The following is a 27,443-nucleotide window of genomic DNA, read 5'->3' as shown; positions in this document are numbered from 1 at the left end:
AGGATGCTAGGAGGAAGGGTAGGCGTCGCGCCGGCTGGAGGATGCGCAGAGCGAGGCGCGAGGCGGCGGGGACTGTTGGCTGCGCGGCCGCGCGGGCTGCGGGCGGGGGTGGGCGCGGGCGCGGGCGCGTGCTGACGGCGGCGGCGGCGGCGGCGGCGCAGTCCCGGCCCGGCGCCCGCGGCGGCCCCGCTGCGGCCCGAGCGGCCTGGCTGCGGGATCTGTGCGCAGCCATGGCACGACCGCCCCGGCAGCGCCCGGGGGCCTGGGTGCCGCTGCTCTTGCTGCTGCTGACCGGGCCCGGCACCTGCGCCGCCAGCCCCGCAGACGACGGCGCGGGCCCCGGGGGCCGGGGACCCCGGGGCCGCGTGCGGGGGGACGCGGGCGCCGACGAGGCGGTGCCGCGCCACGACTCTTCCTACGGCACGTTCGCCGGGGAGTTCTACGACCTGCGCTACCTGTCGGAGGAGGGTGAGGCTGCGAGAGGGAGACGCGGGGTGGGGGTGGGGGGGGACCGAGGCGGCCGCGGGAGCAGGGCCGGAGGGGCGGTTTGGTAAGGAGGCCAATGGAGGTAGCTCTGGGACCGCGGGACTGGGATGGGGAGCGCACTGCTCAGACCCCCGCCGGCCCGCAGGAGGCACCCGGAGAGCTGTCAGCGCCTTCCACCCGCCGCCCGCTTTACAGGTAGGGAGACTGAGGCCAGGAGAAGGAGGTGGTCAGCCGAGCCCTGGGAGGCTGCGGACAGGTGGGGCTGAGCCTAGGCTCCCCCAGTTCTTGGCGTCTGGCCTCCACTCTCCCTGTCCGGGGTTGGGGTAGCGGGTGCTAGGGGAGGAGGCCGCCATCTGGCCTGGGGTGTGTGAGATCAGGGAAGCTGGTGGGAAGCAGAAATCACAATTTAAAGTGATGCTGTCTTATTTTCTCCCTGTCTGTATTGACCTAAATTTACAGTGACTAGTGACCTAACCTTTCAGCGTTCTGTTCTTGCTGATTGCCTGCCATCAGAGCTGGGGCATATTTCCGTGCCCACTTCCATCCCAGTTCTTTTCTGTTATCACACATGTTAAAGTTCCCTACTGTGAGCCACCATTGTAGGGGGCTGCTGGGCCCAGAGACTAGGGGTTTTTCAGCTACAGACCTCCCTGTGGAGTTGCTTTAGTGAGCACAAAAGCCAAGCTGATTCTGTTGTAGAAGGCATAGAAACTGGCTTCTTCTGCAGTTTGGAAAGTAGTGATTTTTCCTATTTTTATGCTAAGAGGAATATGCAAGAATTAAATTGGGGTTGAAATGTCCCCGCAACTGATATGATGCTGGGTGTATTTGTTATGAAGGATTCGGTTTAGCTGTATACAAGAAGCACACATTAATAGCTTAAATAAGATAGAAGTTTCTCTGTCATGTAAAGAAATCTATAAGTAGGGAGTCTGGGCTGGTATTGGAGGCTCCATGCTCATCAGAGACCCTGGATCCTGGTCTTCTGCTTCTTCACAATTCTTAGCATGTAACTTCCTGGTCCAAAATGGCTACTTGATGTCCAGCCACTACATTCACTGTCCAGACAGTGGGAAAGAGAAAGTGGGAAGGTCACTAACTACTTTATAAGGAGATTACTCAGAAGTCCCATATAACAATTATACTTCCTTGGCCACAATGTGGCCACATGTAAATGCAAAGGAGGCTGGGAAAGTTAGCTTTTTAGCTGAGAGGCAATATGCCCAGTTAAAAAATTGGAATTATTGTATTGAAATGGAAAGGATGGATTTGGGGAAATATATTAGTTGGGTAGAGGTTCAAGCACTGAAACAGAGACCCCTACGTATAGTGGCTTAAATAAGGTACTTTATTTTTTTTTCTCACATGAGTCTGACTGGTCTGGGCAGTTGGGACAGCTCTGTTCCACAAGGTCAGTGCATCTTGTTCCACCATCCAGTAAAGTTTTGTCCTCATTGGTGTGGTAGAAGATGGTTGCTTGCATGTCCTTGTTCAAGCTTGAGGAAAGGAGAAGAGGAAATTCAGGACAGGCCATTACCTTTTAGCCTGGTCACACAGGTCACTGCTGTTCACATTCCTTTGGCAAGAACATGACATGACCTAGCTGCAAGAGAGGCTGGGAAATGTAGTCTTCTAGCTGGGCAGCCATGTGGCCAGGGAGGAGGAGGGATGGGGGAGGAGGCAGGGACAGACAAGCCGAAGCAGCATCTATCACCCTGGAAACGAACAAACATTTCAAAGCCCATCTGTTTCTGAAAGGATCTAATACATATTTATTCTGTTCGTCGTCAGCCCGGCACGCTGCCAGGTGACTCACGCATGGCACCCGAGAGCTCATATTCTCATTGGGCACATGTCCCTAACAGACGGAGGAGAACAAGGTCAGATGCTGTATGTCCGTTTGTATATACAGAGAGAAAGAAGTTAGTTGTAGAGTCCAGACGGTTTTATGAACATGGACGTCAGGGGGCTGAAGCCATCAGGGAGGCTTTATAGAGTTGAGCTAGGAAGTATGAAAGACTTTTATGAGCCAGAAGAGGGAGGGCATTGCAGTGAGGTGACCCCACAGGGCAACAGGGCATGTAATGTGTGTACAAATCCCTGGTTTGTCCGCTTGCCCCTCTCACCTGGCCTGCACATGCAGCCGCCGGAGGCTCAGCTCTAACCCCCAGAAATCCATGATGGTTCCAACCTGCTCACTGAATGAAGCTTCAACTCCTTTATCTGGAATTTTCTCTTTGGCCCAGCTTCCTTTTACCGTCATCTCTTACTCCTCCCCTTTGCTTATCCGGGGCTTTCACTGTCATTTCTTCTCTTCTCTCCAGCACTTTCACTATCTTCAAATGCAGACCCTACACCCGGCTGGTGGGTGCTAGTGGGGATGTTTGTGGGCTGAACCTCTCTGGGGCAGCACCTCTACTAGATTACCCTGGGCCTGGGTTTTAGCCCTGTGGATCCTGAATAGAGATTTTCTCAAGATCCTTAGAAATAATCAGTGATATTGCCTTAAAGGGTACGCCAGAGTGGGAGAAGCAGACCCAGGAAATGTCCCCGGTGGATGTTCTAACCCAGAAAGTGAAGGGAAAGAGGGTGTCAGGATGCCGTGTCCCAAGCCATGGTGAGGCCCAGTAGCATGAAGGCTTGAAATAGTTGATGGATTTGGGAAATGAGAGGTGAATTTTCCTGGGATAAATTCAGTGGAGAAAGGAGGGACCCTGATTGATTTTGAAGGAAGTGGCAAGTGAAGAGGTAGAAATAGTGCCTTTAAACTACTCTTTCTTCTTCTTCTTTTTTTTTAAGATTTTATTCTTATTTATTTGACAGAGAGAGTGAGCACAAGCAGGGGGAGTGGCAGGCAGAGAGAGAAGCAGGCTCCCTGCTGAGCAGGGAGCCCAGTGCAGGGCTCAATCCCAGGACCCTGGGATCATGACCTGAGCTGAAGGCCAGTGCTCAACCAACAGAGCCACCGAGGCGCCCCCCTTTTTCTTCTTCTTCTTCTTTTTTTTTTTTTTAAGATTTTATTTATTTGAGACAGAGAGAGAGCATGAGAGCATGAGGGGTGGGGAGGGGCAGAGGGAGAAGCAGACTCTCCGCTGAGCAGGGAGCCTGACTTGGGGCTCGATCCCAGGACCCTGAGATCATGACCTGAGCTGAAGGCAGATGCTTAACTGACTGAGCCACCCAGGCAGCCTAAAAACTACTCTTTCTTTCTATCAGTACAAATGGGGCTGTCTTTTCTAGTGATTGGACTACGTGTTTCCTCTATGCAGGGGACCCCCTTCTCAGGTTCAAAGTAGCCAATAACTGAGTTTTCAATGAAAAGATGGCCTGGTGGTATGTAAATTCAAAGAAGGGAATTAAACTAATGGAGATGGAGAATTCACTGAAACTTCCAGAGAGCCCACTGACTATTACCCACCCTGTCTAGAAACCATTTCTCCAGTGTCCTGATAGCCCAAGACTCCCAAAGCCAGCGCTGAAAACTGGCTAATTTGGTATCTTTAATTGCCCCCTAAACATGTTCATTTTTAAAAATTTATGTTTTGGTTTAACTATGCTAGGGTTGTTTTGTTTTGTTTTGTTTTTTGGAGAGAGAGTGCAGGGGTAGGGCGATGGGCAGAGGGAGAGAGAGAGAATCTTTTTTTTTTTAATGTTTTATTTATTTATTCATGAGAGTCAGAGAGAGAGAGAGAGGCAGAGGCAGAGGGAGAAGCAGGCTCCCCGCCCAGCAGGGAGCCCGATGTGGGACTCGATCCCAGGACGGTCCTGGGATCATGACCTGAGCCGAAGGCAGACGCTCAACCATCTGAGCCACCCAGGCGCCCCAAGAGAGAGAATCTTAAGCAGGTTCCATGCCCAGCAAGGAGCTCATTGCAGGGCTCCATCTCATGACCCTGAGATCATGACCTGAGTTAAAATCAAGAGTCGGACACTTAACTGACTGACCCACCCAGGCACCCCTTAACTGTGCTAGATTTTAGAATTCTTAAAGGTTTCCCCTGTCTTAGCCTATACGACTCATCTTTATATTCCTAACACCACTGCTACCTCTTTCAGGGAGCCTTCCCTGATTTTCTCCTTCCCCCCATCCCCTGCCATTAAGGGAGGATATTCTCTTGCAGCATACAATCTAACCCTGCCATTGACCCTTTTTGCTCTCTATGATCAAGAGTTTGGATAGGGTCCTGGTGCTCGAATCCTACCATTCATACCTCTTCCTCTTGAGGTTCTTAACACAGAATCTATATATTCAGAACAACAGAATGTAAAATAGATTTCTTCATGATTACGGGCAAATATTCTATTCTGAGGGTTCTTTGAAAAAACTGAGTTGGGTGTTTTTGGCTTAGTGTTAAGTCCCAAGTAAAGCCTCCTGCTCTCTTGTCCCTGCCATGAAGATCTGCATGCCCTGAAGCCTTACTAGCCAGCCATATGGAGGGTGGTAACTGACTTGTCCCTAGAAACATACTCTGCCTTGGAAGGAAAAGAGGGAACATATTCATGGTTGCTTATCTTTAAGGCACAGTGATCTGACTACTCGTAAAATGTGGCCCATTTCTGATCAAGTTCCGACCACATTTTTTCCTACTGAGGAAAGAGCTAGTAAGACAGTAGAGAGAAGGACAGAGCTTGGGGAAAAGGGCACAAATTCCTTCATCTGCCTGTGTTATTCCTACAAGTACATGTATTGTATGTGGATACCTAACTCATCACCTTGCCAGTCTGCAAGTCCTTTAAAGGTAAATAGCCTACATCTGATTTACCTATGTATCCTCCATGAGTGTAGTCTGATAATAACACTAACTGGGGCTAGCTTTCAGTAAGTGCTTACTGTGCACCAGGTGCTGTTCTCAGTTCCTTACCCATATTAACTTTCATTCTTACAGTAAACCTCTGACTTAGATGCTGCTATTAGCCCCACTTCGAGTTCAGAAAACTGACCCACGGAAAAATTTAAATAGCTAAAGCCACACAGCTAGAAAGTAGCAGGGAACTACATAGATTTGTTGATTAACTTTATGGATGAGATGGTGCAAGTTGTCCAGCTCTTTGGAGTAGAGGGTCCCTGTTGATCTGCTGTACTTGGAGGTACAGTGGGACAGGCTGAATGAGGTATTTCGGCAGGCAGACTTGAGGAAAGGGATTCAGAACCAATGGGGTAGGCAGTTAGTGGGGAACTGCGGGTTCCCTCCTGGTGGAGTGCCGTGGAGAAAGCTTTGCTCGATGGCCATTCACATGTGTGTGGAGCTTTCCGTATTTTCCATTTTCTAAAGCCCCTTGACCTTTGTACTTGATTCTCTGACTCTGATAAACAAAAACAATGATTCAGGCAGTTCGGACAGTGAAAGAGGCTGGTGTAGTAGTTCTCAGATTTGAACAGACAGCTGCTGGTTAAAACTTCAAGGAATCAAGTACTAAATTAATACCTGAGGGCTGTGAGCCAAGCAGTCAATTAGAAGCAATAAATAGCAGACCAGAATCCATTAACCACCCAGTGGAGGATGGCGAAACAGGCTCAAGGGATTGCAGAAGAGAACAGAGAGTGTTTAGGAATTAGACAAGAAAGGAAACCACAGATACTCACCAACTGATGGATATTTGGGTTATTTCCCATTTTTGGCAATTATGAATAATGCTGCCATGAACACCTGTGTACAAGTCTTTGTGCAAATATATGTTTTTTAGCTCCCTTGATGTATTTACATAGAAAATCAGAAAGAATCAACAGATCCATAATCAGGAGAATGCAATAGGTCGCCATAGGCAAGATCAGCATATGTAAACCAAAATCTCTCTTTGTTTTTAGCAGCAATAAGCTAGAAAATGTCAAAACAAGATATCATCTAAAATAGCAACAAAAATCTGTATATTGTCCAAATTTTGCCTAACAAAAATGCCCTGGTCCTTGTGTGGAGAAAAAATTTTAACTATTAAGTGATATAAAAAAAGAAAAAAAGGAATAAATGGGAAATATACCATGGTCTTGGAAAGAGTAACTTGGTATTATAAAGATGTCAGCTCTGCCCCCATTCATCTATTCATTTACCGCAGTTCCCTACAAGAGCCCAACAGCATTTGGGGAGAGAATTTGACAAATTAGTATCTATCCTTTGCATGGAAGAATCAAGTTCTGTGAATTACTGAGATATGTTACAATGCCTAGTAATTCATATAGTGTGGTCTTGGCTCAGGAACAGCCAAATAAACCAGAGAACAAAGCAGAAAAACCCAGAAATAGACCTGTGTTCCTCTAAGAACCAGTAAAATATCAAGGTGTCCTCATAAATTGCTAGGGAAAAGATGAGTTATTTAAGTAAATGGCATTGAGAAAAATTGAGTCAGTGTAGGGAGAAAAATAAAACTGTTTTCTTCACATCGTATAAAAAAAATAAATTCCAAATGGGTCAGGTCTAAATGTGAAAGGCAGTACTACAAAGTTAATAAATAAACGTGTAGGGAAAGATCTTCATGTCCTTAGAATGGAGATTAATCTCTGAGATAAGACTCTAAAAGCACAAACCGAAAGAAGAAAAATCATTTCCCCAACTACATCACATTTAAAGATTTTGGTCCAAGGAAGGATATTAGAGAAAAAAGTAAGATTGGTGGCAGACTAGAAGGGGGAAAAAATGCAGCATCTGAAACCTACAGTGAGTTAGTATCAAGAATACACATAAACTCCCATGAGAAAGACCGAAAACCAAGTCTAAAAAAAAGCGCAAAGATTATGTATATAAACATCATAGAAAAGGAAACCCAAGTGGCTAATACAGATACAAAGAGATGTTTAACCCCACTAGTACTTGGGGAAATACAAATTAAAATATTGAGAATGTCGGATGATATCAAGTACCGGCAAGAGTGGGGGTGGGGAATAGGAACCTCATGCACTGTGGATGGGATTGTAAACCGGTGCTGTTAGTCTGAATACTAATCTCACTGAGCTTTGTGGAATAAAGATGTGACCTACCTATTGCTCTCTGGGGTTTACTGAAATAAAACAAAAACCTCTTGTATATGTCCACAAGAAACATATGTAAGGCACTTCATCTCCTCATTATTTGACGAAGCAAACATTGAAGGCACTTTAAACATTAAGGCAATTGGGAGTTATTTCAAAAAATGTGGTTATGTGCACATCAAAGAATGCTATTCAGTCAGAAGTAATAACAGGTCTCACCTTTACAGATAGGGATAGATTTCCAAAGGAAAATAATAAATAGAACAAGAGGTACCACACAGGGTCGTTTATGCAGATTAAAGACATACACAAGCCATCTAGTTTTCAAGAGCACACATAGATAGAAATAAACAAAAGAATGGCGGCTGGTGAGTCGGGGTGGGGCCTTTGCTAGTCTGCTCTGCTCAGATGCTTCCAGACCTGTGCATGGCCATGGGATGGCCAGGGCAGTGCAGCTGTGGGCAGCATGGCAGGGTGGCGCTGTTGGCTTAGTGAAAAATTGGGCCTGGACCCTCCATGGTAGATCCAGGTTCTGCTAAAGGCACTTCGGTGATTATTTTATAAGGGAGTCACGCAAGACTTTCAGGATGGTGTGGTTGGGAACGTGGAAGGACTTTTGCAGTAAGGCGGGACCTCACCCTGGGCAGGCAGAGTTCCATGCCCTTTGAGGAGCTCGCACAGATGTGAAGCTTACCCCCAACCCCCCTTTCAGTGTATCACAGTAAAATATTGCTTTTCTAAGATGTGTATGTGTCAGAGTGCTCATTTTGTTAAAACCTGCAGCCTTTGCAGAAGGATACTTAGAAAATACTCTAGACCAGGAGGAAAGTGGGTTTAGGATCGGATTAGGGGAAAATAGAAGATGGGCTTTGCAGAGACTGATAGGAGTATCCCATAAACCAGGAAATGTCATCAGTTTAATTCGGTGCACCTACATACTTAAAAATTAAAATTCTGCCGTCAAGATAATGGGCCAGTGCAATTGTACACAGCGTGTCCGACATCCCGTTGAACGACGCTGCTAACTAGTCACCAAGAGAAAGGCTGGTAGGGTACACCCTGCAAACCCACTGTGTCAGTATTTAAGGATTGATCCGTTCAGTCTCTTTTCCATCAAGATCTGATCAGAAAGAAAGATAGAAACCAGTTCTAAGTTGTGTGTTTTTTTTTTTTAAACGGGATGACCAGCCCAGTCAGCTATCTAAGTAGATGTTGGGGGACAGGAGAAACAAAAAGGAGCACAGAGACAGTAACGGCGGGAAGCAGCTACTGCCCCTGGGACTGGGGTGCTGGGAGGGGTCGGGGCACAGAGCAGGGCTTGAAGCTGTGAGAATCTAGAAGCTCAGCCAAGAGACCCCCCGCAAAACTGCAGCCCATCCTCTCTGCCCAGCTGCTGCTGGTTCCTTTGAGGGCATGACAAGGCTGGTTAGGGGAATTTAGATATAAAGCTGGCACCAACTTGCCACTGGAAGGATGAAGCAGGATCACCGAGGACTTGTGTAGGGGACAGCAATCCAATAGGAAGGAATGGTCTTTCCTTCCTCCTGCCTCCTAGCCTCCCTCCAATGTTTCAGCAGAGCCCAGCCAACTGGCAAAGGAGAAATGTGGTTTGCAGAGTGCTCAACCCATCACAGAGTTGGCTATCGAAGGCTGGGGTTGTAGCTCAGAGACAAGAGCTTAAACACTGGCACACGGGCCAAACTAAATTTATGCCAAATAGGTCATTTAAATTCAGGGGAAAATTGTAATGTTGTTGTGCTTAATATTATTCTGCCAACCCCAGCTAGTATAGTGAAATTAATTTGTGGTGCTAATAACCCAGAGTTAGCTCAGGCCCCGCAAGCTAAAGGGGGTGGTCTATAACAAGACTGCTCACTTTAGATCAACTGGCTGCAAATCCTGGGGCTACCTACAACCCCCCTCAGATTCTGTAATTCACTCGAATGTTTCATAGAGTTCAGGAAAGCACTGCACTTACTGTAAAGGATACAATTCAGGAACAGCTGGTGGTGACACACGTGGAGTGAAGTCTGGAGGTCTCCCAAATGCACAGTTTCTATGGCCTCTCCTCATGGAATCAGGCCTTGTCACCCTTGCCAGTATTAGTTTGTTCACCAACCAGGAAGCAGCACTGACTTGTGTCCAGAGTTTCTACTGGGGTCTCATTACATAGGTATTACTGATTTAATCATTGGCTACATCATTAAATGTAGTCCCCAGCCTCCCAACCGTCCCTGGAGGTGGGCCTAACTGACAGCCCCAAACCTCTAGTCACATGGTTGGTTTTTCTGGGGACTAGCCCCCATCCTGAGTCATCTCATCTCTTAGCACAAGCTCAGGTGTGATCCCAAGGGGCTCATGAATAACAAAGACAGCCCTGCTGGGAAGTTCCAAGGATTTGGAGCCTCTCTCCAGGACCAGGGATGAAAACCAGTTAAATTCTTTATTATACAACATCTTACAAAACAAGAGAATAAGATATGCCCAAATGCATTTGGCAAAACAAGTTCTCATTCCAAGTTTTAGAAGCATAAAAGAGAATAGGAAATTACTGCTAAAAAAGCCTTGAAAAGCCATTTGCCAATGCTAATAAGGTAGTTTGGTACATTAATAAATGAGTTTTTTCCCAAAGCTTGCTCGTAATTAGAGCTTAGAAACCCATTCTTCTAGAGATGATCTTACCCAACGGTTATTAGTTCTCAGTCCAGTTTACAAAACTTAATAGTAATCCCATAGTAATAATAACTGGCATTTATTGAGATGGAAATCTGCTATATGCCAAAGTATTCTAGATGCTAGGAAGTGGTAAGGATAACAGAAGATGGGGAAATCGAGACGCAACATTATGAGAGACTGTCTTTTTCAGTTACCCATAGAATTTTTTCTTTTTTTTTTTTTTTAAAAGATTTTATTTATTTATTTGACAGAGAGACAGGGAGAGAGGGAACACAAGCAGGGGGAGTGGCAGAGGGAGAAGCAGGCTTCCAGCTGAGCAGAGAGCCCGATGTGGGGCTCGATTCCAGGACCCTGGGATCATGACCTGAGTCGAAGGCAGACGCTTAACAACTGAGCCACCCAGGCGCCCCATCTACAGAATTTTTTCAAAAAAATATTTATTTGAGAGAGAGAGACTGTGTGAGCAGGAGGGGCAGAGGGAGAGAAAGAATCTCAAGCAAGCTCCCAGCTAAACACAGAGCCCAAGGCGGGGACCCTGAGATCATGACCTGAGTTGAAACCAAGAGTCACACTCAACTGCCTGAGCCACCCAGGTGCCCCGGTTACCTATAGAATTTTTAAAACATAAGTAGTCATTGCATTCCTGGATAGATGTTCTGGGAAAAAAATAGCCTCAGCATTGTAGTAAGAATAAGAACATATATGAAGATGCTTAACATAGTTCGTACCATTAAGCAGTTGCTCAGTACATGTTAAGAGAAAAAAAATTCATCCAAGGCTGGACTCAGTCTAGAGTACCAAAGTAGACTGAGGACTCAGCATAAAAATATGCCTAAAAGTAGAAAAAATAGTACACTTGGTCCAATTACTTAAAGATGGTAAAAAGCTACTAGGACTGTATTTTAGCAGGTGATCAAGATCTAGGGTAATAGAAACGAACTGTCCAAACTGTACACACGTGTGCCAGGAAAGTATAGCCTAGTGGCTTTTTTTAAAGTATAATCTGCTGTGATGTGAGTAACAAAGGCAAAAGAAAAATTAAATTTCCTTACTACTTACAGCCCATTGACAAGTCCTTGAAATAGTAATAAATGACCTTTTCCTAACAATAGCTGGCCCCCTCAAGGTCCTGGAAACCTTGTTTCCAAAATTCCTGGAGGCTTGTGCTTTCCCTAACCCCCTCCCAACTTGAAAGGACATAATGGGCCACTCCTCATGACTGAGTGCAGCTCCTTCTGCCCACGGGTCCTGTCCCCGTGCTTTCATAAAATCACCTTTTTGTACCAAAGACATCTCAAGAATTCTTTCTTGGCCATTGGCTCCAGACCCCAACATCTTTCCTACTACATCATAATGGAACAAAGTAAACAAAGCCTCAAGTTTACATTTATTTACATTGCCTATTATCTGTGGGTGATTTTATTTATTCATTTGACAATCATGTAGTCAGCGTCCAGTGCCGAGCACAATGCTGGACAGAGAACCCAAGATGACCCACACGTGGTTCCCGTGTGCATGGAGTTAACAGCCGAGGAGAAAAATCTTTGCTGTCACAAACTGGAAGCATAGTGCAGGCCTACCCTTCAGCATGTGGTTGAATGCATTAGGATGTGAAGTGATCTTACAAGAAAGATACTCAGGTGTTAAAAAGGATTGTGTTTGAAGAATTTAGTGAGCTAGGGAAATGTCCTGTACAGCTTAATGACAAATGGAAGTTCAGAGAAAGGGGAAAATCCTATTATCGTGTATAGGTATACATGGAAAACCTCTACTATCACATATACAAATATTTCATTGTTGATTTTTTTTTTCCCCTCTTAAAGCATGGGTATTGTATGAAAATTGTGATGTTCACACTCCCAGGGATGGTGGTGAGCCCGTGGTTGTGTGAAATTACGCCACCTCTCTGCCTCAGGTTCCCTGCCAGTAAAAGGATGGAAAGGCCACATAATTCTCAGTTCACATGTAAGACTGGCTCAAAGATGTGTGCCCTACACCCTCCCCTCATGAAGAGGGTGATTAGGCTTACACAAAGCCCTTTTGTGAGGCCCTAAACATTTCTAGACAACGTGTGGTAGAAAATAGTCAACGTATTAGAAAGAAAAATTTCTCCTTGGAAAAACGGTGTTGTTGGATTTTCTAACCATTGTTTATTCTCACTGTCTAGGTTACCCTTTCCCTACTGCTCCTCCTGTGGATCCATTTGCCAAAATCAAAGTGGATGACTGTGGAAAAACTAAGGGATGCTTTAGGTTGGTAGATCTGCGAGTTGGTTAACTTTAAGGCTAAGGCACTGATTTACTTCTCAAGGTAGTATTTCAATCGCGTATAGCTCATTCCAGTCAGGGGCCTGCATCCCCTCATTGCTTCAGCCTGTTTCCGATGGCCACTCCAGTTTTCAGCCTTAGAGGCCATAAGCTCTCGAATGCTCCTTAGCACTGGAACATCCTTCTCTGGTTTTTCATTTATGGCCATACTGCCATTGGCCCAGGTATCTACTCCTGACCAGTTGGCTGTATGAAAAAGAATCAGGTGACATGGGCTGTGTCTTACTAGCTGGGCTGTGAGCGGGACAGACCATGATTGACACATTTAAGACCCAATTCCTTTTCAAATAAAGAGTCATGACTTTGGGGTATCTGGATGATACTAACTAGTCATGAACACTGATGATTGTAGCGAGCTTGTTATCTCAGATTTAGGGAGTCCCCACGTGATTACTAGTCATGCTCTATCAAAACATGATGGGCTGGAGCTAGCAAACACTAGTAAAGACGGTGAGCCTCCCAGCCAGACAGCTCCGCTTTGTTGGAAGAGCCGCCTCCTCTTTGAAACTGTTATTTCCTAAAATAAATTGTCCTTGAGTAAAGGTTGTGATGGCTACTGCACTGAAAGTTCTGGATGTTTTTTTTCTTTTGTTCAGTGCTCAAGGCCTAAGGAGAAAAAAAATCGAATAAAGGGGTTTTGAGTTTTCTTTGGATTACAAGGGTATTTCTATTTTTTTTTTTTTTTTAAAGATTTTATTTATTTATTTGAGAGAGAGAGAATGAGAGACAGAGAGCATGAGAGGGAGGAGGGTCAGAGGGAGAAGCAGACTCCCTGCCGAGCAGGGAGCCTGATGCGGGACTCGATCCCGGGACTCCAGGATCATGACCTGAGCCGAAGGCAGTCGCTTAACCAACTGAGCCACCCAGGCGTCCCTACAAGGGTATTTCTAAGGAATTTAAAAAATATATATTTTATTTATTTATTTGAGAGAGAGAGAGAGAATGAGAGAGAGCACAAGCAGGGGGCAGGGGCAGAGGGAGAAGCAGGCTCCCCACTGAGCAGGGAGCCCGATGTGGGACTTGATCCCAGGACCCAGGATCCCAGGACCTGAGCTGAAAGCAGACACTTAACCAGGCGCCCCTCTTAGGAATTTTTAAGAATCCAAATAATACTATTATTGAGGAAGATGGCCAGCAATGTTAAGTCTGGTGACTGGGGGACATTTTTGAGAAGGGAGGGAATTTCAGTAGCTGCTGGCTTCAGGGTGACTTGTTTTCTGGCCCATTCGTTCCTTCTTTAGCTTTCCTTACACTCATTTAGCGTTTTTACCCGGTTCTACACTGTCCTGAGCTCACATCTCTTCCCAGCCATTCAGGGTCCCTGCCTGGCATGTTCCTTGCCTCCCTCTTCAGTTAGTGCTTGGCAGCTTTGTGCCCTGTTCCTTTAGATACCTTCCACCTGAGCTTCCCTTGTCCCACCCATTGCTACAGTTTTCTGTTCTTCTGAAAATGGCATAAAACAATGTCCCTCTCACTAGGGCTTCCTGATTCTTAAAGGATCCACAGGTCCCCTGGAAGAAAATTTAAATTTGAGTTTCCATTTCAATCATGCCCCTTAAAATGATGAATGTATGCATAATCGGATTATCTGGATAACCAGTTTATGCTGCTCGGTACTCTGGCGTCCTGATTGGTAATTGTGTGATAGCCTGATAGAGCCAAGGCAGATTTTATAAATAAATGATGTATTCATGCTCAGTGAATACTAGATGAGGTATTCATTTGATGTATGTATGAGGGTTTTGCAACCTTTCAAACAGATAAGAGTGGGGGAAAGTGAAATCATGTTTAGTAGTAAGAAAGTGCTCATCCAAGAGACCCTGCACTGTGTGTCAGATATACCCCATGCAGGTAAGCAAAATCTACCTTCAGTAAGATTACACCATCCATCACACGGATGCTGAGAATTTAAATGTTCCTGCGTTTGTAGTTTAATTTATATTTAATTTGTAAGTTTTTGTTAATTTAGTTGTATGAAAATTTCTAAGTAAAAAAGAACTGGTATATATTTAATTCACAAAAACAGTTTATTAACTCTGAGAATTTCTTCCTCTGAAAGGGATTCAGAAATAACTCAGTAATAATGACTATCTGAGAAGCTCTAATATAATGTTGAGAACACTGGCCGGGAGTGGAGGCCCAGGTTCAAGTCCTCCAGCAGCTACTGACTCACTATGCAAGCAAGCCCCTTCCCATCTCTGGTCCTCAGGTTGTATGTAGATAGAAAGGAGCAGATCTTTTCCAAGATCTCTCCCAAGTGAAACTGTGGTTTTCAGATCCCTGGTAGCAAAGATCTCATTTACTTGGTAATCTTGCTTCACTCTGCCTGATACACTGTTGCCTTCTTAATGTGTTGTGAGTAAGGAGATGAAGCAGCAGTGCTGTGTTTTGATCTCTCCTGCAGATACGGCAAGCCAGGCTGTAATGCGGAGACGTGTGACTACTTCCTTAGCTACCGGATGATCGGGGCCGACGTGGAATTTGAGCTGAGCGCTGACACAGATGGCTGGGTAGCAGTTGGATTCTCTTCAGACAAGAAAATGGTAAGATGCAAATCATGATAAAAGATGATTTTTTTCTTCTTTAGTTTGCTGTGCTACTTTAGATTTTGGAAAATGGGCATGGTTTCTCCAAGCCACCATGCCACTATTAAATGTGTGGATTTCTAGCAATTGATTTTCTTTTTCAAAGCAAGGGAAACAAATTGATAAAAGCAGTATAACAATTACATTAGTTACGGCTCTCTGATTGCAAGTGAAAAAAAATTCAAGCTAGCTTAAACAGAAAAGGAAGGGCTGGTTATGGGAATATGAGGTATCTCGTGGTACCTGCATTTATTAGTTATTATGGCAGTGATGCTGCAAGAAAAGCCTCCAAACCACATGGCTTATTAGCATTTATTTCTTGTTCACGTGTGTGTGAATTGGCTAGGGTTCAGCTGGGCTTGGCTCCAGCCCATGAGTTGGATTCGGGTTTTCTCTAATCATTCTGGAACCAGCAGCTACCAAGGCATGTGGTTTTCATGGCAGAGACAAAAGGGCAAGAGCCCTCCAAGCCTATTTCAAACCTCTGCTCTCGTCCCACCTGCTAACATTTCATTGCCCAAAGTAAGTCACACAGCCAGGCCCAGAATGAAGGGATAGGGAAGTTCACTCCCCTGCCCAAGAGGCCCTGTGAAGGGGCGGGTATGTAATAGTACTACTGGGGAATGAAGAATCAAGTCCAACAACTCAGTCTTCCACAGTACGCGTGGGCAAGAACGCCGCTGGACCTCAGAAAGACCAGAGACAAGGAGCAGGACCAGGCAGGGCATGCAGATCCCAGGCAGCGATCCGTCACTTACCTCTGCTTCTCTCTGTGCCTCTGCTGTCTTCTTCCCTCTTCCCTCTGTGATACCATCATTTGCCACCTCACTGTGCCAGGGTGCTTCCACAGCCAGACTTTCTTGGGCCCCTGTACCTTTGCACAGGCTGCTGCTCTGCCTTCTTCTTCTTTTCACCTGACCTGTCTTGAGGCTCCTGCAATGAGTGGAGGCCAGCTCAGATAGGCTTACCGCAGTGGGAGTGGTGAGAAGTGCTCACATTTGGGATATGCTTTGAAGTAGCACTGACAGCATTCACTAGTGGATTGGAGAGAGGTTGTCGGTGGGTGTTAAGTAGAGACTGGGGGATCAGGCTAAGCAGTCAGAACCCCGGGGGCTTTGTTCTTGGAAAGGGCACCAGAAGGATGAGCTTCTACCAAAGCCAGTCCAGGCAATAAGACAATGGGCCTAACTGGTAAGATTGCATGGATATGAATCTGCATGTCCTGTCTCCTACTTAGGGTCAGTAAGAGAGAAACGGCAGGTGTGCACCATCCTAGAAGCTGGCTTGCAATGCGATTGACCGTTGCCTGTCCTGGAATGCGTTTGCCCTCATGGTGCAGCTGTTAAGATTAGGGCGCTCGGAGGACGGAGGTTGAGCAACGCCATTCAAATTTTATGTTTGATTTTTTTTTTTAAAGATCTATTTATTTATTTTAGAGAGCATGAGCAGGGGAGGGGCGAGGGAGAGAGAGAATCCTCCAGCAGACTCCCTGCCGAGCACGGAGGCTGACGCAGGGGCTCGATCCCAGGACCCTGAGATCATGACCTCAGCTAAAACCATGAGTCAGACACTTAACCGACTGCGCCATCTGGGTGCCCCTATGTTTGACATTTTGCTATCTGAAGGCCTTTAACAGATAAGTCTCTCTTTTCTTCTCCTATTGTTCCAAGGAGAGGCATAGCTGAAATTTTTTTCAAAATTTGATGTAAAGGAAAAGCAAAATGGAACCCCTTTTTAATAGCCTTAAACTTTTTTTTTGAAATGGTACATTATTGTTTTTTTTTAAATAAGACTTGATTTTTAGAGCAGTTTTAGGTTCACAACAAAATTGAATACAGGGCTCAGAAGATTTTCATATACTCCCTGCCCGCACACATGCATAACCTACCCCATTATCAGCATCCCCCACAGAATGGTACATTTGTTATGGTTGATGAACACCTTTAACTTTGGGGACCTGGGTTTTTTTTGTTGTTGTTTTTTAAGATTTTATTTTTAAGTAACCTCTACATCCAGAGTGGGGCTTCAAACTGCAACCCTGAGATCAAGAGTCTCATGCTCCATCGACTAAGTCAGCCAGGTGCCCCATTTTTTGGACTTGTTTTTACTTAAATGTACAGGGGGCACCTGGTGGCTCAGTCGGTTAAGCGTCTGCCTTCGGCTCAGGTCATGATCCCAGGGTCCTGGGATCGAGCCCCGTGTCAGGCTCCCTGCTCCGTGGGAGAGTCTGCTTCTCCCTCTCCCTCTGCCGTTCCCCCTTGCTCATGCTCTCTCTCTCTGTCTCTCTCAAAAAATAAATAAAATCTTTAAAAAAATTAAATGTAAAATGTACAATCTGCAAGGATAGTGCAATACATATTCTTCACCCAGATTCACCGAACAACTTTCTTTTTATTGTGGTAGAATGTACATGACGTAAAATCTACCATCTTAACCATTTAAAAATGTACACTTCAGTGGCGTTAATCACGTTCATGGGGCAACCATCACCACTGTCTACTTCCAGAACTTTTTTTTTTTTTTTTAAAGATTTTATTTATTTATTTGAGAGAGAGAGAATGAGAGACAGAGAGCATGAGAGGGAGGAGGGTCAAGGGAGAAGCAGACTCCCTACCGAGCAGGGAGCCTGATGCGGGACTCGATCCCGGGACTCCAGGATCATGACCTGAGCCGAAGGCAGTTGCTTAACCAACTGAGCCACCCAGGCGCCCCCAGAACTTTTTTTTTTAACAAGTGATGACATTTTGCCACACATGCTTTAGCTCTCTCCCCTGCTGTTGCTGCTGCTATTTTCATCATTTTCTGGAAACTTTGGAGATTCAACCTATTAAAGTCGGGAAGTTTGACATTAACATGATAGTATGGTCAAACATAGTGCCCATTTTCCAGTGTTGCCCATTGTCCTGATACTACCCTTCATAGAAATTCTCATTTTATGACTTAGGATTCTGTCTAGGAACACTATTAGTTGTCATGAATCCTTAGTCTTCTTTATTTTGAAATCGTTTCTTCGCCGTGTGTGTGTGTGTGTGTGTGTGTGTGTGTGTGTGGTCTTTCATGACTGACATTGGCCCTTTTGAAGATTACAAGTATTTTTTTTTAATACTTTTTATAATCGTTTTTTGTAGAATGACTCTCAGTTTGGGTTTGATTGTTTCTTCATGATTAGGTTCGGTTTGCGTTTTCAGCAGGAATACTAAATAGCTGGTGATGTATTCTTTGAACATCACGTCAGGAGGCACTTGATGTCCGCTTCTGCGATGCTAACTTCGTCACTTGGTTAAAGCTTTTTTAATAAAAATAATTTTGGAGGGTGGGATTTCAAATTTACAGAGATAATGAAATGGATATATCTGAGTGAAATTTCTTTCTAGCAGAGACGTTTGTAAAAGACGCACTTTTGACTCTTTCCTTCATCGTTTTTCATGGTAGGGTGGTGATGACGTCATGGCCTGTGTCCACGATGACAATGGGAGGGTCCGCATACAGCACTTTTATAATGTAGGCCAGTGGGCAAAGGAGATCCAGAGAAATCCTGCCAGAGATGAAGAAGGAGTCTTTGAGAACAATCGGGTCACCTGCAGATTTAAACGCCCCGTGAACGTTCCCAGAGATGAGACAATTGTCGATCTGCATTTGAGTTGGTATTATCTGTTTGCCTGGGGTCCAGCCATTCAGGGTAAGCTTACATTTTGGCATCTGGATTAAACTCCAGACACTGCTTTGCTTGTATTCATTATTTATTGGGCAAGAGAGCAATAAGCCCTTTGGTTAGTGTAAAAGACAAAGGAGATAGGATCCTGCCTTTAGGAAGTTGTAATGGATTTATTATACACATGGACATACAAATGGACAAGTAATATGCGAACGTAGTTGGCACAGTACAAGGTAGTATGTGATGAGCTCTGCGCTTAATGGAACAGATCATGGGTCTGCTATATGTGGAGGTATGTGCTAATTCTCACGACATTCTCATTTACTCCTCACCACATCCTTGAGTGGTATAGATATTACATCCTCGTTTTAGAGAGATTAAGGAACTTGCTCAAGGCTATACAACTAATTAATGGAAGAACTAAAATTCAGTCCTAGGTCTGACTGACTCCAAAGTCAGTGAGTACTCTTAGCTCTTATGCCCTAAATATAAAAAATATTGAACAGGAAAGGACATCTGGAGACTTCTGTAGAGACTGACGCCAAGCATCCCAGTAGTGTTCACTTTATGACCATTCTGGTAGTCACAAATCCATCAAATTATCCTATAATTTAGCCCACTGCTCCTCAAATTTTAATGTGTACAGGAATTGCCTGGCTATATCATTAAAATGCAGTTTCAGTAGGTCTGGGGTGGGACCTGAGATTCTGCATTTCTAACCAGCTTCCCAGTGGATGCTGGTTCATTGACGACCTTGCTTTGGGTGGCAAGGCTTTTCAGCAGATCCCCGACAAAGACCCAAGGATATCATGAGACCTTTTGGAGGCTGCCAAAATCAAGTTACATGGTGTCTTCAGCAGTCCTCCTGGCTGATCAAGCCTAACGGCCTAAGAACGGAAGTGAGTTCTTCGTGGTGCTTGTAGGAGAGCTCATTCTGGCTCTGACAGTTGTGTCTTTCTTTACTGTGTGCTCATCAACTTTCAGTTGCCTAATCTGATCTAGGTTTGTTTTTTTTTATCTTCTTCAAAATGTTTCCACTGATTGGTCTGGAGATTTTATACCTTCTTTGCCTGTTTCTTTCTTTCTTTTTTTTTTTTTCTCCATTCTGAGAGAGAGAGAGAGAGTGCGTGAGTGAGAGCATGAGCAGGGGGGAAGGTCAGAGGGAAAGGGAAAAGCAGGCTCCCCAGTGAGCAGGGAGCCCGATGTGGGACTCGATCCCAGGACCCCGAGGTCATGACCTGAGCTGAAGGCAGATGCTTAACTGACTGAGCCACCCAGGTGCCCCCTTTTTTGGGGCTTGTTTCTAATTGGGAAAACATTTGGATGCCTCAGATCTGTGACACCTTTCCCATTTGCTTATTTCCCAGGATCCCAGCAATGGATCTGCAGTTATGTCTTTGAGTACTTTCAGTACATATATCTCAGCCTAGAGAAATGGACCTATTTAAAATGATGGGGTTTGGAGCCCAAAACTTTAGATTTGAGTGCGGGTTTTTCCCATTGGTAGCTATACCCGGCCTTCCTCTAAATTCTGAACTCCCATTTCTTTGTATCTAAAATGGGGATGATGAGAATACCAACTTCAAAGGATCATTGGAAGCATTCAATGAAAACAAGTATTTGAAGTTCCTTTACAATTTGGAAAGTGTTGTACTTGGGAAAGTCATCATCTCACATAGATGGAATAATAGCCTAACAGTCCAGGCCCTCCTCAAGTCTGATCCCTCTTTGCCTGATAAGCCCTCCAAGACTCTGGGTGTTCTTACTGTCCTCAAACAGAACAGGCATATTCCTACCCCATATACAGGCTTGTGCACCCTTTTTTGATTAAATCCCTCTCTATTGATCAAATCCTATCCATTCTCTTAAAGTCTCTCAAAGGGGCTACACTTTAAGCTAAGGCTTAAAGGGGATATGGGATTAGGTTTCCCTCAAGGGCAGCGTTGCTGCATGGTTAAGCCTAGGAGCCCATGTACATGACCAATGAGGGAGGTTAGGTTAGATGGGAGAGGGGAGTGCATCTGTTGAAAGAAAAATGTCTGCCGACCTGAGGAGTTAGACTTGTGCTAACAGGAGCCAGCGCAGAATCTGGAGCAGGAAATTAACGTGTCCGATTTGGCAGGCCTTCCCTAGCAGACAGGACTTTAAAAAACTCTCACTCGGAGCCCTGTTTCCAAGGAGACCTTTGCACTGAACTCACACACCTGTGGTCTCCCTAACCCAAGTTCCATGTGGCTTATTCAGGAGGCCAGGCACGTTGAATAAATTTCAGCTTTTTTTTTTTTTTAAAGATTTTATTTATTTATTTGAGAGAGAGAGAATGAGAGAGAGAGGGGGGAGGGTCAGAGGGAGTAGTAGACTCCCCGCGGAGCAGGGAGCCCAATGCGGGACTCGATCCTGGGACTCCAGGATCATGACCTGAGCCGAAGGCAGTCGCCCAACCAACTGAGCCACCCAGGCACCCCAAATTTTAGCTTTTTAAGCATCCCATGTACACAGCCTTTCCCTCTTTACACATCTAACCAAGTTAAAAAAAAAAGTCTCTAGTCCAGACATTTGTTTGGTATCTTAATCCTCCTGCTACCTCACTCTGCTTCTCAACCATACAGACATGCACACAGCACACCCACACGCTCTCCCGTCTGATCTGGGCCGGCCACCACGTCATAGCCCACAGACGGTGACAGAGACCTCCATCTAGAAGCAAGTATGGCGTGGTCAGGAGTGGTTGATGATCATATATAAAAGATATGTTTGAGGGGAAAAAAGAGTAGCTCTTACTGTTTGAAATCAACATACGGTTCTCCTTATGGTATTAGTAAGATAAAACTCATTAGAGACCTTGAAAGTAGGCATTCATACAATACTAGGAAGCAACAGAGTGGGGTGAAATGGAAAGATCAGTAGTATTGTTCTGGTAGTGGGTGTGTGGATTCATGAGAACCAGTCTTCTGGGTAAATTTAGGTAATTTCTATGTTCTTTCTATTTCTATGTATGTACCATTACAGAGAATTCTGATGATAGCTCTAATATCTGATTCCAGATCTTTATAATTCCTGCTTATGTAGTCAATGCTAAAGACTTGTCTAATCTTTCTGTTGTTTGCATATATCATTTTAAATCTTTTTTTTTTTACTGCCCCCTTCCTTTTTCTTTCTTTCTTAAAGGCTCTATCACCCGACACGACATAGACTCACCACCGACTTCAGAGCGTGTTGTCAGTATTTACAAGTATGAAGACATTTTTATGCCATCAGCTGCCTATCAGACCTTCTCCTCTCCATTTTGTTTGCTTCTCATTGTTGCCCTGACCTTCTACTTATTGATGGGAACCCCTTAAACACAGCTGCAAAGCCAACATATTAAATGGATTAGAAAGTCTTTAGTATAAATATATTTTTTAAGAATATGCAGTATAATTTTAGCTTTTCTTATTTAAAAAAAGACTCCTATGATTTCAGTTTTTGGAAGAAAGAGCAAGCTGCTTTTCTAATCAAAGAGGATTGTTTAATATTGATCCCATACTTTTGGAAAGTACTTAAAAATTTTTCTAAGCACTTTCAAATGTGTTTTCTTATTTCAGCTTCAAAACATCTCTGAGTTGGCTTGATGAAAATTGTCAGTGCCATCTTACTGAATGGGATTTGAGGTCGAGGAAAGCTGCCTTTTTTGGTGACCCACATACCATGTGTCCTTGGCTACTTGGTCAGATAACACATAACAAGGTAGAGAAAGAGCTAGGCATACAGCTTCTAAACAACCTTTATTCTTCCAACTACAGCTCAGGAGAGTTACTTGGGACATTACTAAAGAGAACTTTACTGGATGGCCCTAGTTCACAATCAACCTTTTAGGCAGAAGAAGTTTCAAATTTCCGTAAATGCATTTGGATATTTACACAGCTGATGGGGAGAATGGGAAAGATTATAATGATAAGAAAATGGTCCATACTTAGAGGAAATTTCTTCTCAGTCAGTGAGTAGTTATGAGAAAATATTTTTTATTGCTGTTTGGAAAGGTTAGGAATGGAACTGTGAGTGTTCCTGAAGATGTAAAACTATATTAATGATAAAAAAAAAGAAAAAAGGGCATTGTTAGCGGTTAGAATTTGGACTCTTCTCTCACTGTATTTTATAAATTAAACGATTCATGTGTTGTTGCAGCTAAATCCGTTGTCAGAGTCGACATCCACTGAGTATGACTAAATATGTATTATAATAGACAAGTCCTCTTAATAAAAATTTAAGGCATTTTGAAAATAAACATTTTTGGAGATTGTGGAGATTTGGAGTAGAAACTTTTTAAAGATGACATTTCTTTTTTAAATCAGAAAATGGGAGATGACCCCTAGAGTGAATTCACCTAGAGTTTCCGTTCAGCATGTTCGGACTTGTAAACTGGGCCAGCAATCAGCAGTACTTATCATAATGCCTTGACTTAATGTATCCCCTTTTTTCAAAGGAACCCAAATGTTCCTTTGTTCCAAATGTCTGTGCTAACAGCCCATTCAGAGGAAAAGAGTCCATGGGTGTCATTGAGTTGCCGATGGATTTCCACTGGAGAGTTTCGCAGTCCTCTGGCTTGGCCCCATCGTTGCTATAGAGCTGGATTTGTGGATTTTGTGATTAAACAAGACTGGAGATTGATTTCTAATGCCATCCTTGAAATTCACCATCAGGGTGAAAGTCCGCCTGGGGGGTAGGGGGAGAGCTTTTAAATTCTGGAACTGTACAAAAATAAGGAAAACATTGCGATTCTGTGACACATAGTCTACCAAGTGACGTAGGAGAAATAATCCTCATTGCAGATGGAGAGAGGTTCAATGACATTAGGTGAGCAAAAGAACTGGGTAGGATTCAAACTCAGGTCATCTGGTTCAAGTCTGTGGCTCCACCTCACTGCCATGGCCTTGGAACTGAGCCCTCCAGTCCCGGCTGAGGGTGGCCTTTGCACACCTTCTGAGCTATCATGCTTGTTCAGTAGTGAGGATACAGCGTATGCAGGCACCCACTTTGTAAATAAGAAGGCAAATATTTTTATACTTCACTCTCTGATGTATATGGTATTTCAGCTATAAATAGGTTAAGACTAAAGAAAGACGGGCTAGCCTCTGTAGCAGGCAGGGAAGGAACACATTAACGGATTTTCCCTCTGCTTGCGTTTCAGGTCAAGCTATTTATTTCACAAATTGTTTCCACTTTGACGACCAGTCTTGCATATTCGTGCTTAGAACTTTCTCTGACTTCTTATTGCCATTAGGGTAAAATGCAATCCATTTTGATTACCTCCCAAATCATCTTTTTTTTTTTTTTTTTAAGATTTTATTTATTTATTTGACAGAGAGATACACAGCGAGAGAGGGAACACAAGCAGGGGGAGTGGGAGAGGGAGAAGCAGGCTTCCCGCTGAGCAGGGAGCCCGATGTGGGGCTCAACCTGAGCCGAAGGCAGATGCTTAACGACTGAGCCACCCAGGCGCCCCTCTCCCAAATCATCTTTTGCCACCACTCCTCACTTGCCATGTCCACGCAAGGCAGCTGCTCTCAACTCCCCTCTCATGGTGTTGCCTGTGCCCAGACATCTCCCACTTCCTGTGCTTGCTGATCTACTTACCTTTCAGGTCACAGCTTCGGTATTTGTTCCTCCAGTCCCCTGGACTAGATAGGTTTAAGTCCCCACCTCGTGCTCCCACAGCACACTGGGCTTCCCCATCCAGCTGTCCATCACACTTTACTGCAATCCCTTGCTCGTCCTCCCTTGCTCGCTCCCCGATGCAGGGACCATTTCTTGCTACTCATGGTTGTAACAAGACACCGCTACACCGTGGGCGCTCAGCAAACACTTGTTGGACAGAAAAAAGTGATGAAACTGTACTTCCGTGGCAAGTTTGTTTGGTTCAGGGGCTTGTATTTCATATACAATGCCAGACTGACCAGCATTTTTATATTCTTCCACCTGTGATCAAACCATAAACCGTTTCTTTAGCAAACACTGAACTTTTGAAACACAGATAGAAAGTCGGTTCTGTCTTGCCCTGCGGTGAACCTTAATTGATATTCTGAACAATAATTATTGTTTGCAAATAAGAACTAACAGACCAGGAACGCAGAACAGCATTTGACTCATTCCAGAGGACCGTTAGTTTATAGGCACACTGAAATTAAAATTCTGTAGACTTCAACTTCATTTATTTTTACCTAATACGAGAATAAATTTGTTTTATCTCTGTATTCCCATTTTCCAACATAGTACTTGTCACCAGGGAGATGCCTAACCAATATTATTTTTTTCCTAAAATGCCCGAGTAGAACCATAATAATAGCTAAATGTGTTTAGTGCTGTTCTAAACACCTTATGTGGATTAACCCATTTAATCCTCACAATCCCCACAGGAAGTAGATTCTATTATTAATCCAATTTTACAGATGAAGAAACTGAGGCTAGTCATTTGGCATAAATGACCAGTGCTGGCCATTTAATCTAATGCCCTTACTTGACAAAGGGGCAGCTGAGGCCTAGGAAGGTGAAAGGACTTCCTACACATTCGTGTCTTTATGCACACTCAATAAGGTGTTTGTTAAATGGAACCCACCATGCACACTCAAATTAGGTAGGTGCTTTCCCCCCCTTTACTGATTCACAATAAATAGGAGGACTTTTATAGTTCTGTTTGGGGAAAGAGGTACATTTCTCTTTCTATAACTTTCTTCTCAAAAACATTTAGAATCTTTATCAGGTATGTAGTGCTTTTAATAGGTTTTTTTTTTTTTAATACAGATTGGACAATACTAGAAGAATGTATTTGTCTTAGTTAATTTTTAAAAGTGATTTGCCTAAAACCCCAGGTCTTCTCATTTAGAATCCAATGCCCTCTTATTGCCCCACTGTAGTCTCCAAGCTGAATTTATAACCACGATTTCAGACAAAATGCAGGAGCCATATTTAATGATCTTAAGTTGGCTTTTGACATTAAGGACACCGGAAAGTTCGGACAACTCAGGGATGGATTTTTCATCCCAGACGGTTTTTACTACAATTTCTGTAATTAAGTTTACTGTCTATATTCTGGATTTTGTGCTTCCAAGATATTGCCACTGAGGTTGTGTGTCATTCTCAGGCCTAGCCTGGGGTCCGCAAACTTTCTGTAAAGGGCCAGATGGTAGAGAATTTTAGGCTCTGTGGTCTCTGTTTCAGCTGCTCAGCTCTGTTGCAGTAAATTCAGAACTGGGTAAGCAGCAGTTTTAATTTCTCTAAGCTGTGGCCATCATGAATGACTTTTACTATTGAATTGCTCTTGTGGGGATTATAGTGTTTCAGAGTAATTTATTTCTCTGTAGATTTCTTTTTAAGCATTATCTAAATCTGTTATGCCCAGGGGAGAGTTTTACACACATGACTATGGCATCTCCCTCATGTATCCTCATGGAAAGATATTTGAGAACTCCTTCACTAGGCCAGATGCTGAGATGTGTATACTTCGTTGTATATAATTGTAGTGTATATCCTTGTTCTCTAAACAGAACTGATTATGTTTAGTGGACAGTTTGATTATTCTCAGTATGTGTGTGTATATACTTGTACATACATGACGAGGTCTGTGTGTGTTTGTACATAGACGCCATGCCCCTGTGAAGGTCTTTGTCAGGATTGTTTCTGTTCCTGATCCCTTGAATACTCGAAAACCCAAGCGATACAACATTGTGCATATTACAGGCAAAACTACCTTTGAGTTTATAGGAATTTAGTTTGTAGAAAGGATTCCTTTATTAAGCCTTGCCTCCTCCACTCAACATGATATGAATTGTTAAGAATGTATAAAGTATCACTGTTGAGTTTGACTTGTCTATACTTTTAGTTAAGAAACTAAGGCTAATGTTAATTAAGTAAATGGCATGTTGATAGAACCTATACATATTTTGTATTTAGATTCCTTATTCAGATACTCTGTTATTTAGTTACAGGTTGGACTTCCTTGTTTTTATATTTAATAAACAACCTGATATAAGTTCCTTTTCACAAAAATAGTGGCTATGCTAGTGTGATTTTAAGTATGTCTGGAGACTGAACGTTGAAGTGAATCATCAAGCTCATTGAGATTTTTCACTTAAAATGTACTGATGCTTGTTATTAGGCAAATAGCTGTTCCGTTCCATCCTTCCGGAGGGTAAGTGACTCTCTAGGGTGACTCTCTGTGGTGGTTGTGGCGTTCACCTAGGTCACTAGAGTTACCACTTCAGCACGTACAATGTCCCGGCCACCTGGATGAGTGAATGCAGCTTCTCCACATGCCTTATTCCCACAGACACGCTGATGCTGGGACAATCTGGCTCCAGGAGTATTAATATACTTTTTTGAGACTGTCTACAAAATACTATTTTGTAAAAACTATGCCTTTAAATAGACACCGATGGGTTATATTTGTTTTATAATAATTGTGTACCTAATGTTCAATTGCAATTGATTTTGAGATTTATGTATATTTATAAGCCTGTCCTATGTGAATTTTTACTCTAAGATGTGATACCTTACTAATAAAGACATGGATTTCTATTTATGTAAAGTAATTGTAGCAATATTCCTAGATGCTACCTAAATGATTGTTTGGTCCATTTGCCATCACAAATCCTTTTATCTTTAGAGAATTATGTTACAGTTAGAATATATTAACTAGATTTAAACTTTAAAGTATAAATTCTCAACATGGTTTGAAATTCTTCCTGTTGATACAATTAAAGTTAGTTTATAATTCCTTA

The 27,443-nt window shown here is 43.7% G+C and overlaps 1 protein-coding gene across 1 annotated transcript; it reads left to right on the top strand.

Moving 5' to 3' along the window:
* The first annotated feature begins 132 nt into the window (after positions 1 to 132).
* On the top strand, positions 133 to 27,443 carry FRRS1L (ferric chelate reductase 1 like). The gene is made up of 5 exons (XM_036087437.2): positions 133 to 468; positions 12,291 to 12,375; positions 14,855 to 14,993; positions 18,468 to 18,714; positions 21,859 to 27,443. Exons 1-5 carry the CDS (start codon positions 231 to 233, stop codon positions 22,029 to 22,031), a joined length of 882 nt encoding a protein of 293 aa, XP_035943330.1. The 5' UTR covers positions 133 to 230; the 3' UTR covers positions 22,032 to 27,443.

This window comes from Halichoerus grypus, chromosome 14, assembly GCF_964656455.1.
Source record: "Halichoerus grypus chromosome 14, mHalGry1.hap1.1, whole genome shotgun sequence".
NCBI lineage: Eukaryota > Metazoa > Chordata > Mammalia > Carnivora > Phocidae > Halichoerus > Halichoerus grypus.
The sequence above is the reverse complement of the archived record's forward strand: the minus strand, read 5'-3'. Positions and strand labels throughout refer to the sequence as shown.

Bases quoted from the DNA above. Each gene is read 5' to 3' on its own strand.
- FRRS1L (XM_036087437.2), top strand. From the start codon at position 231: ATGGCACGACCGCCCCGGCAGCGCCCGGGGGCCTGGGTGCCGCTGCTC. The intron at 469-12,290 runs GTGAGGCTGCGA...CTCACTGTCTAG, and splicing joins GCGCTACCTGTCGGAGGAGG to GTTACCCTTTCCCTACTGCT. The intron at 14,994-18,467 runs GTAAGATGCAAA...TTTTCATGGTAG, and splicing joins TCTCTTCAGACAAGAAAATG to GGTGGTGATGACGTCATGGC.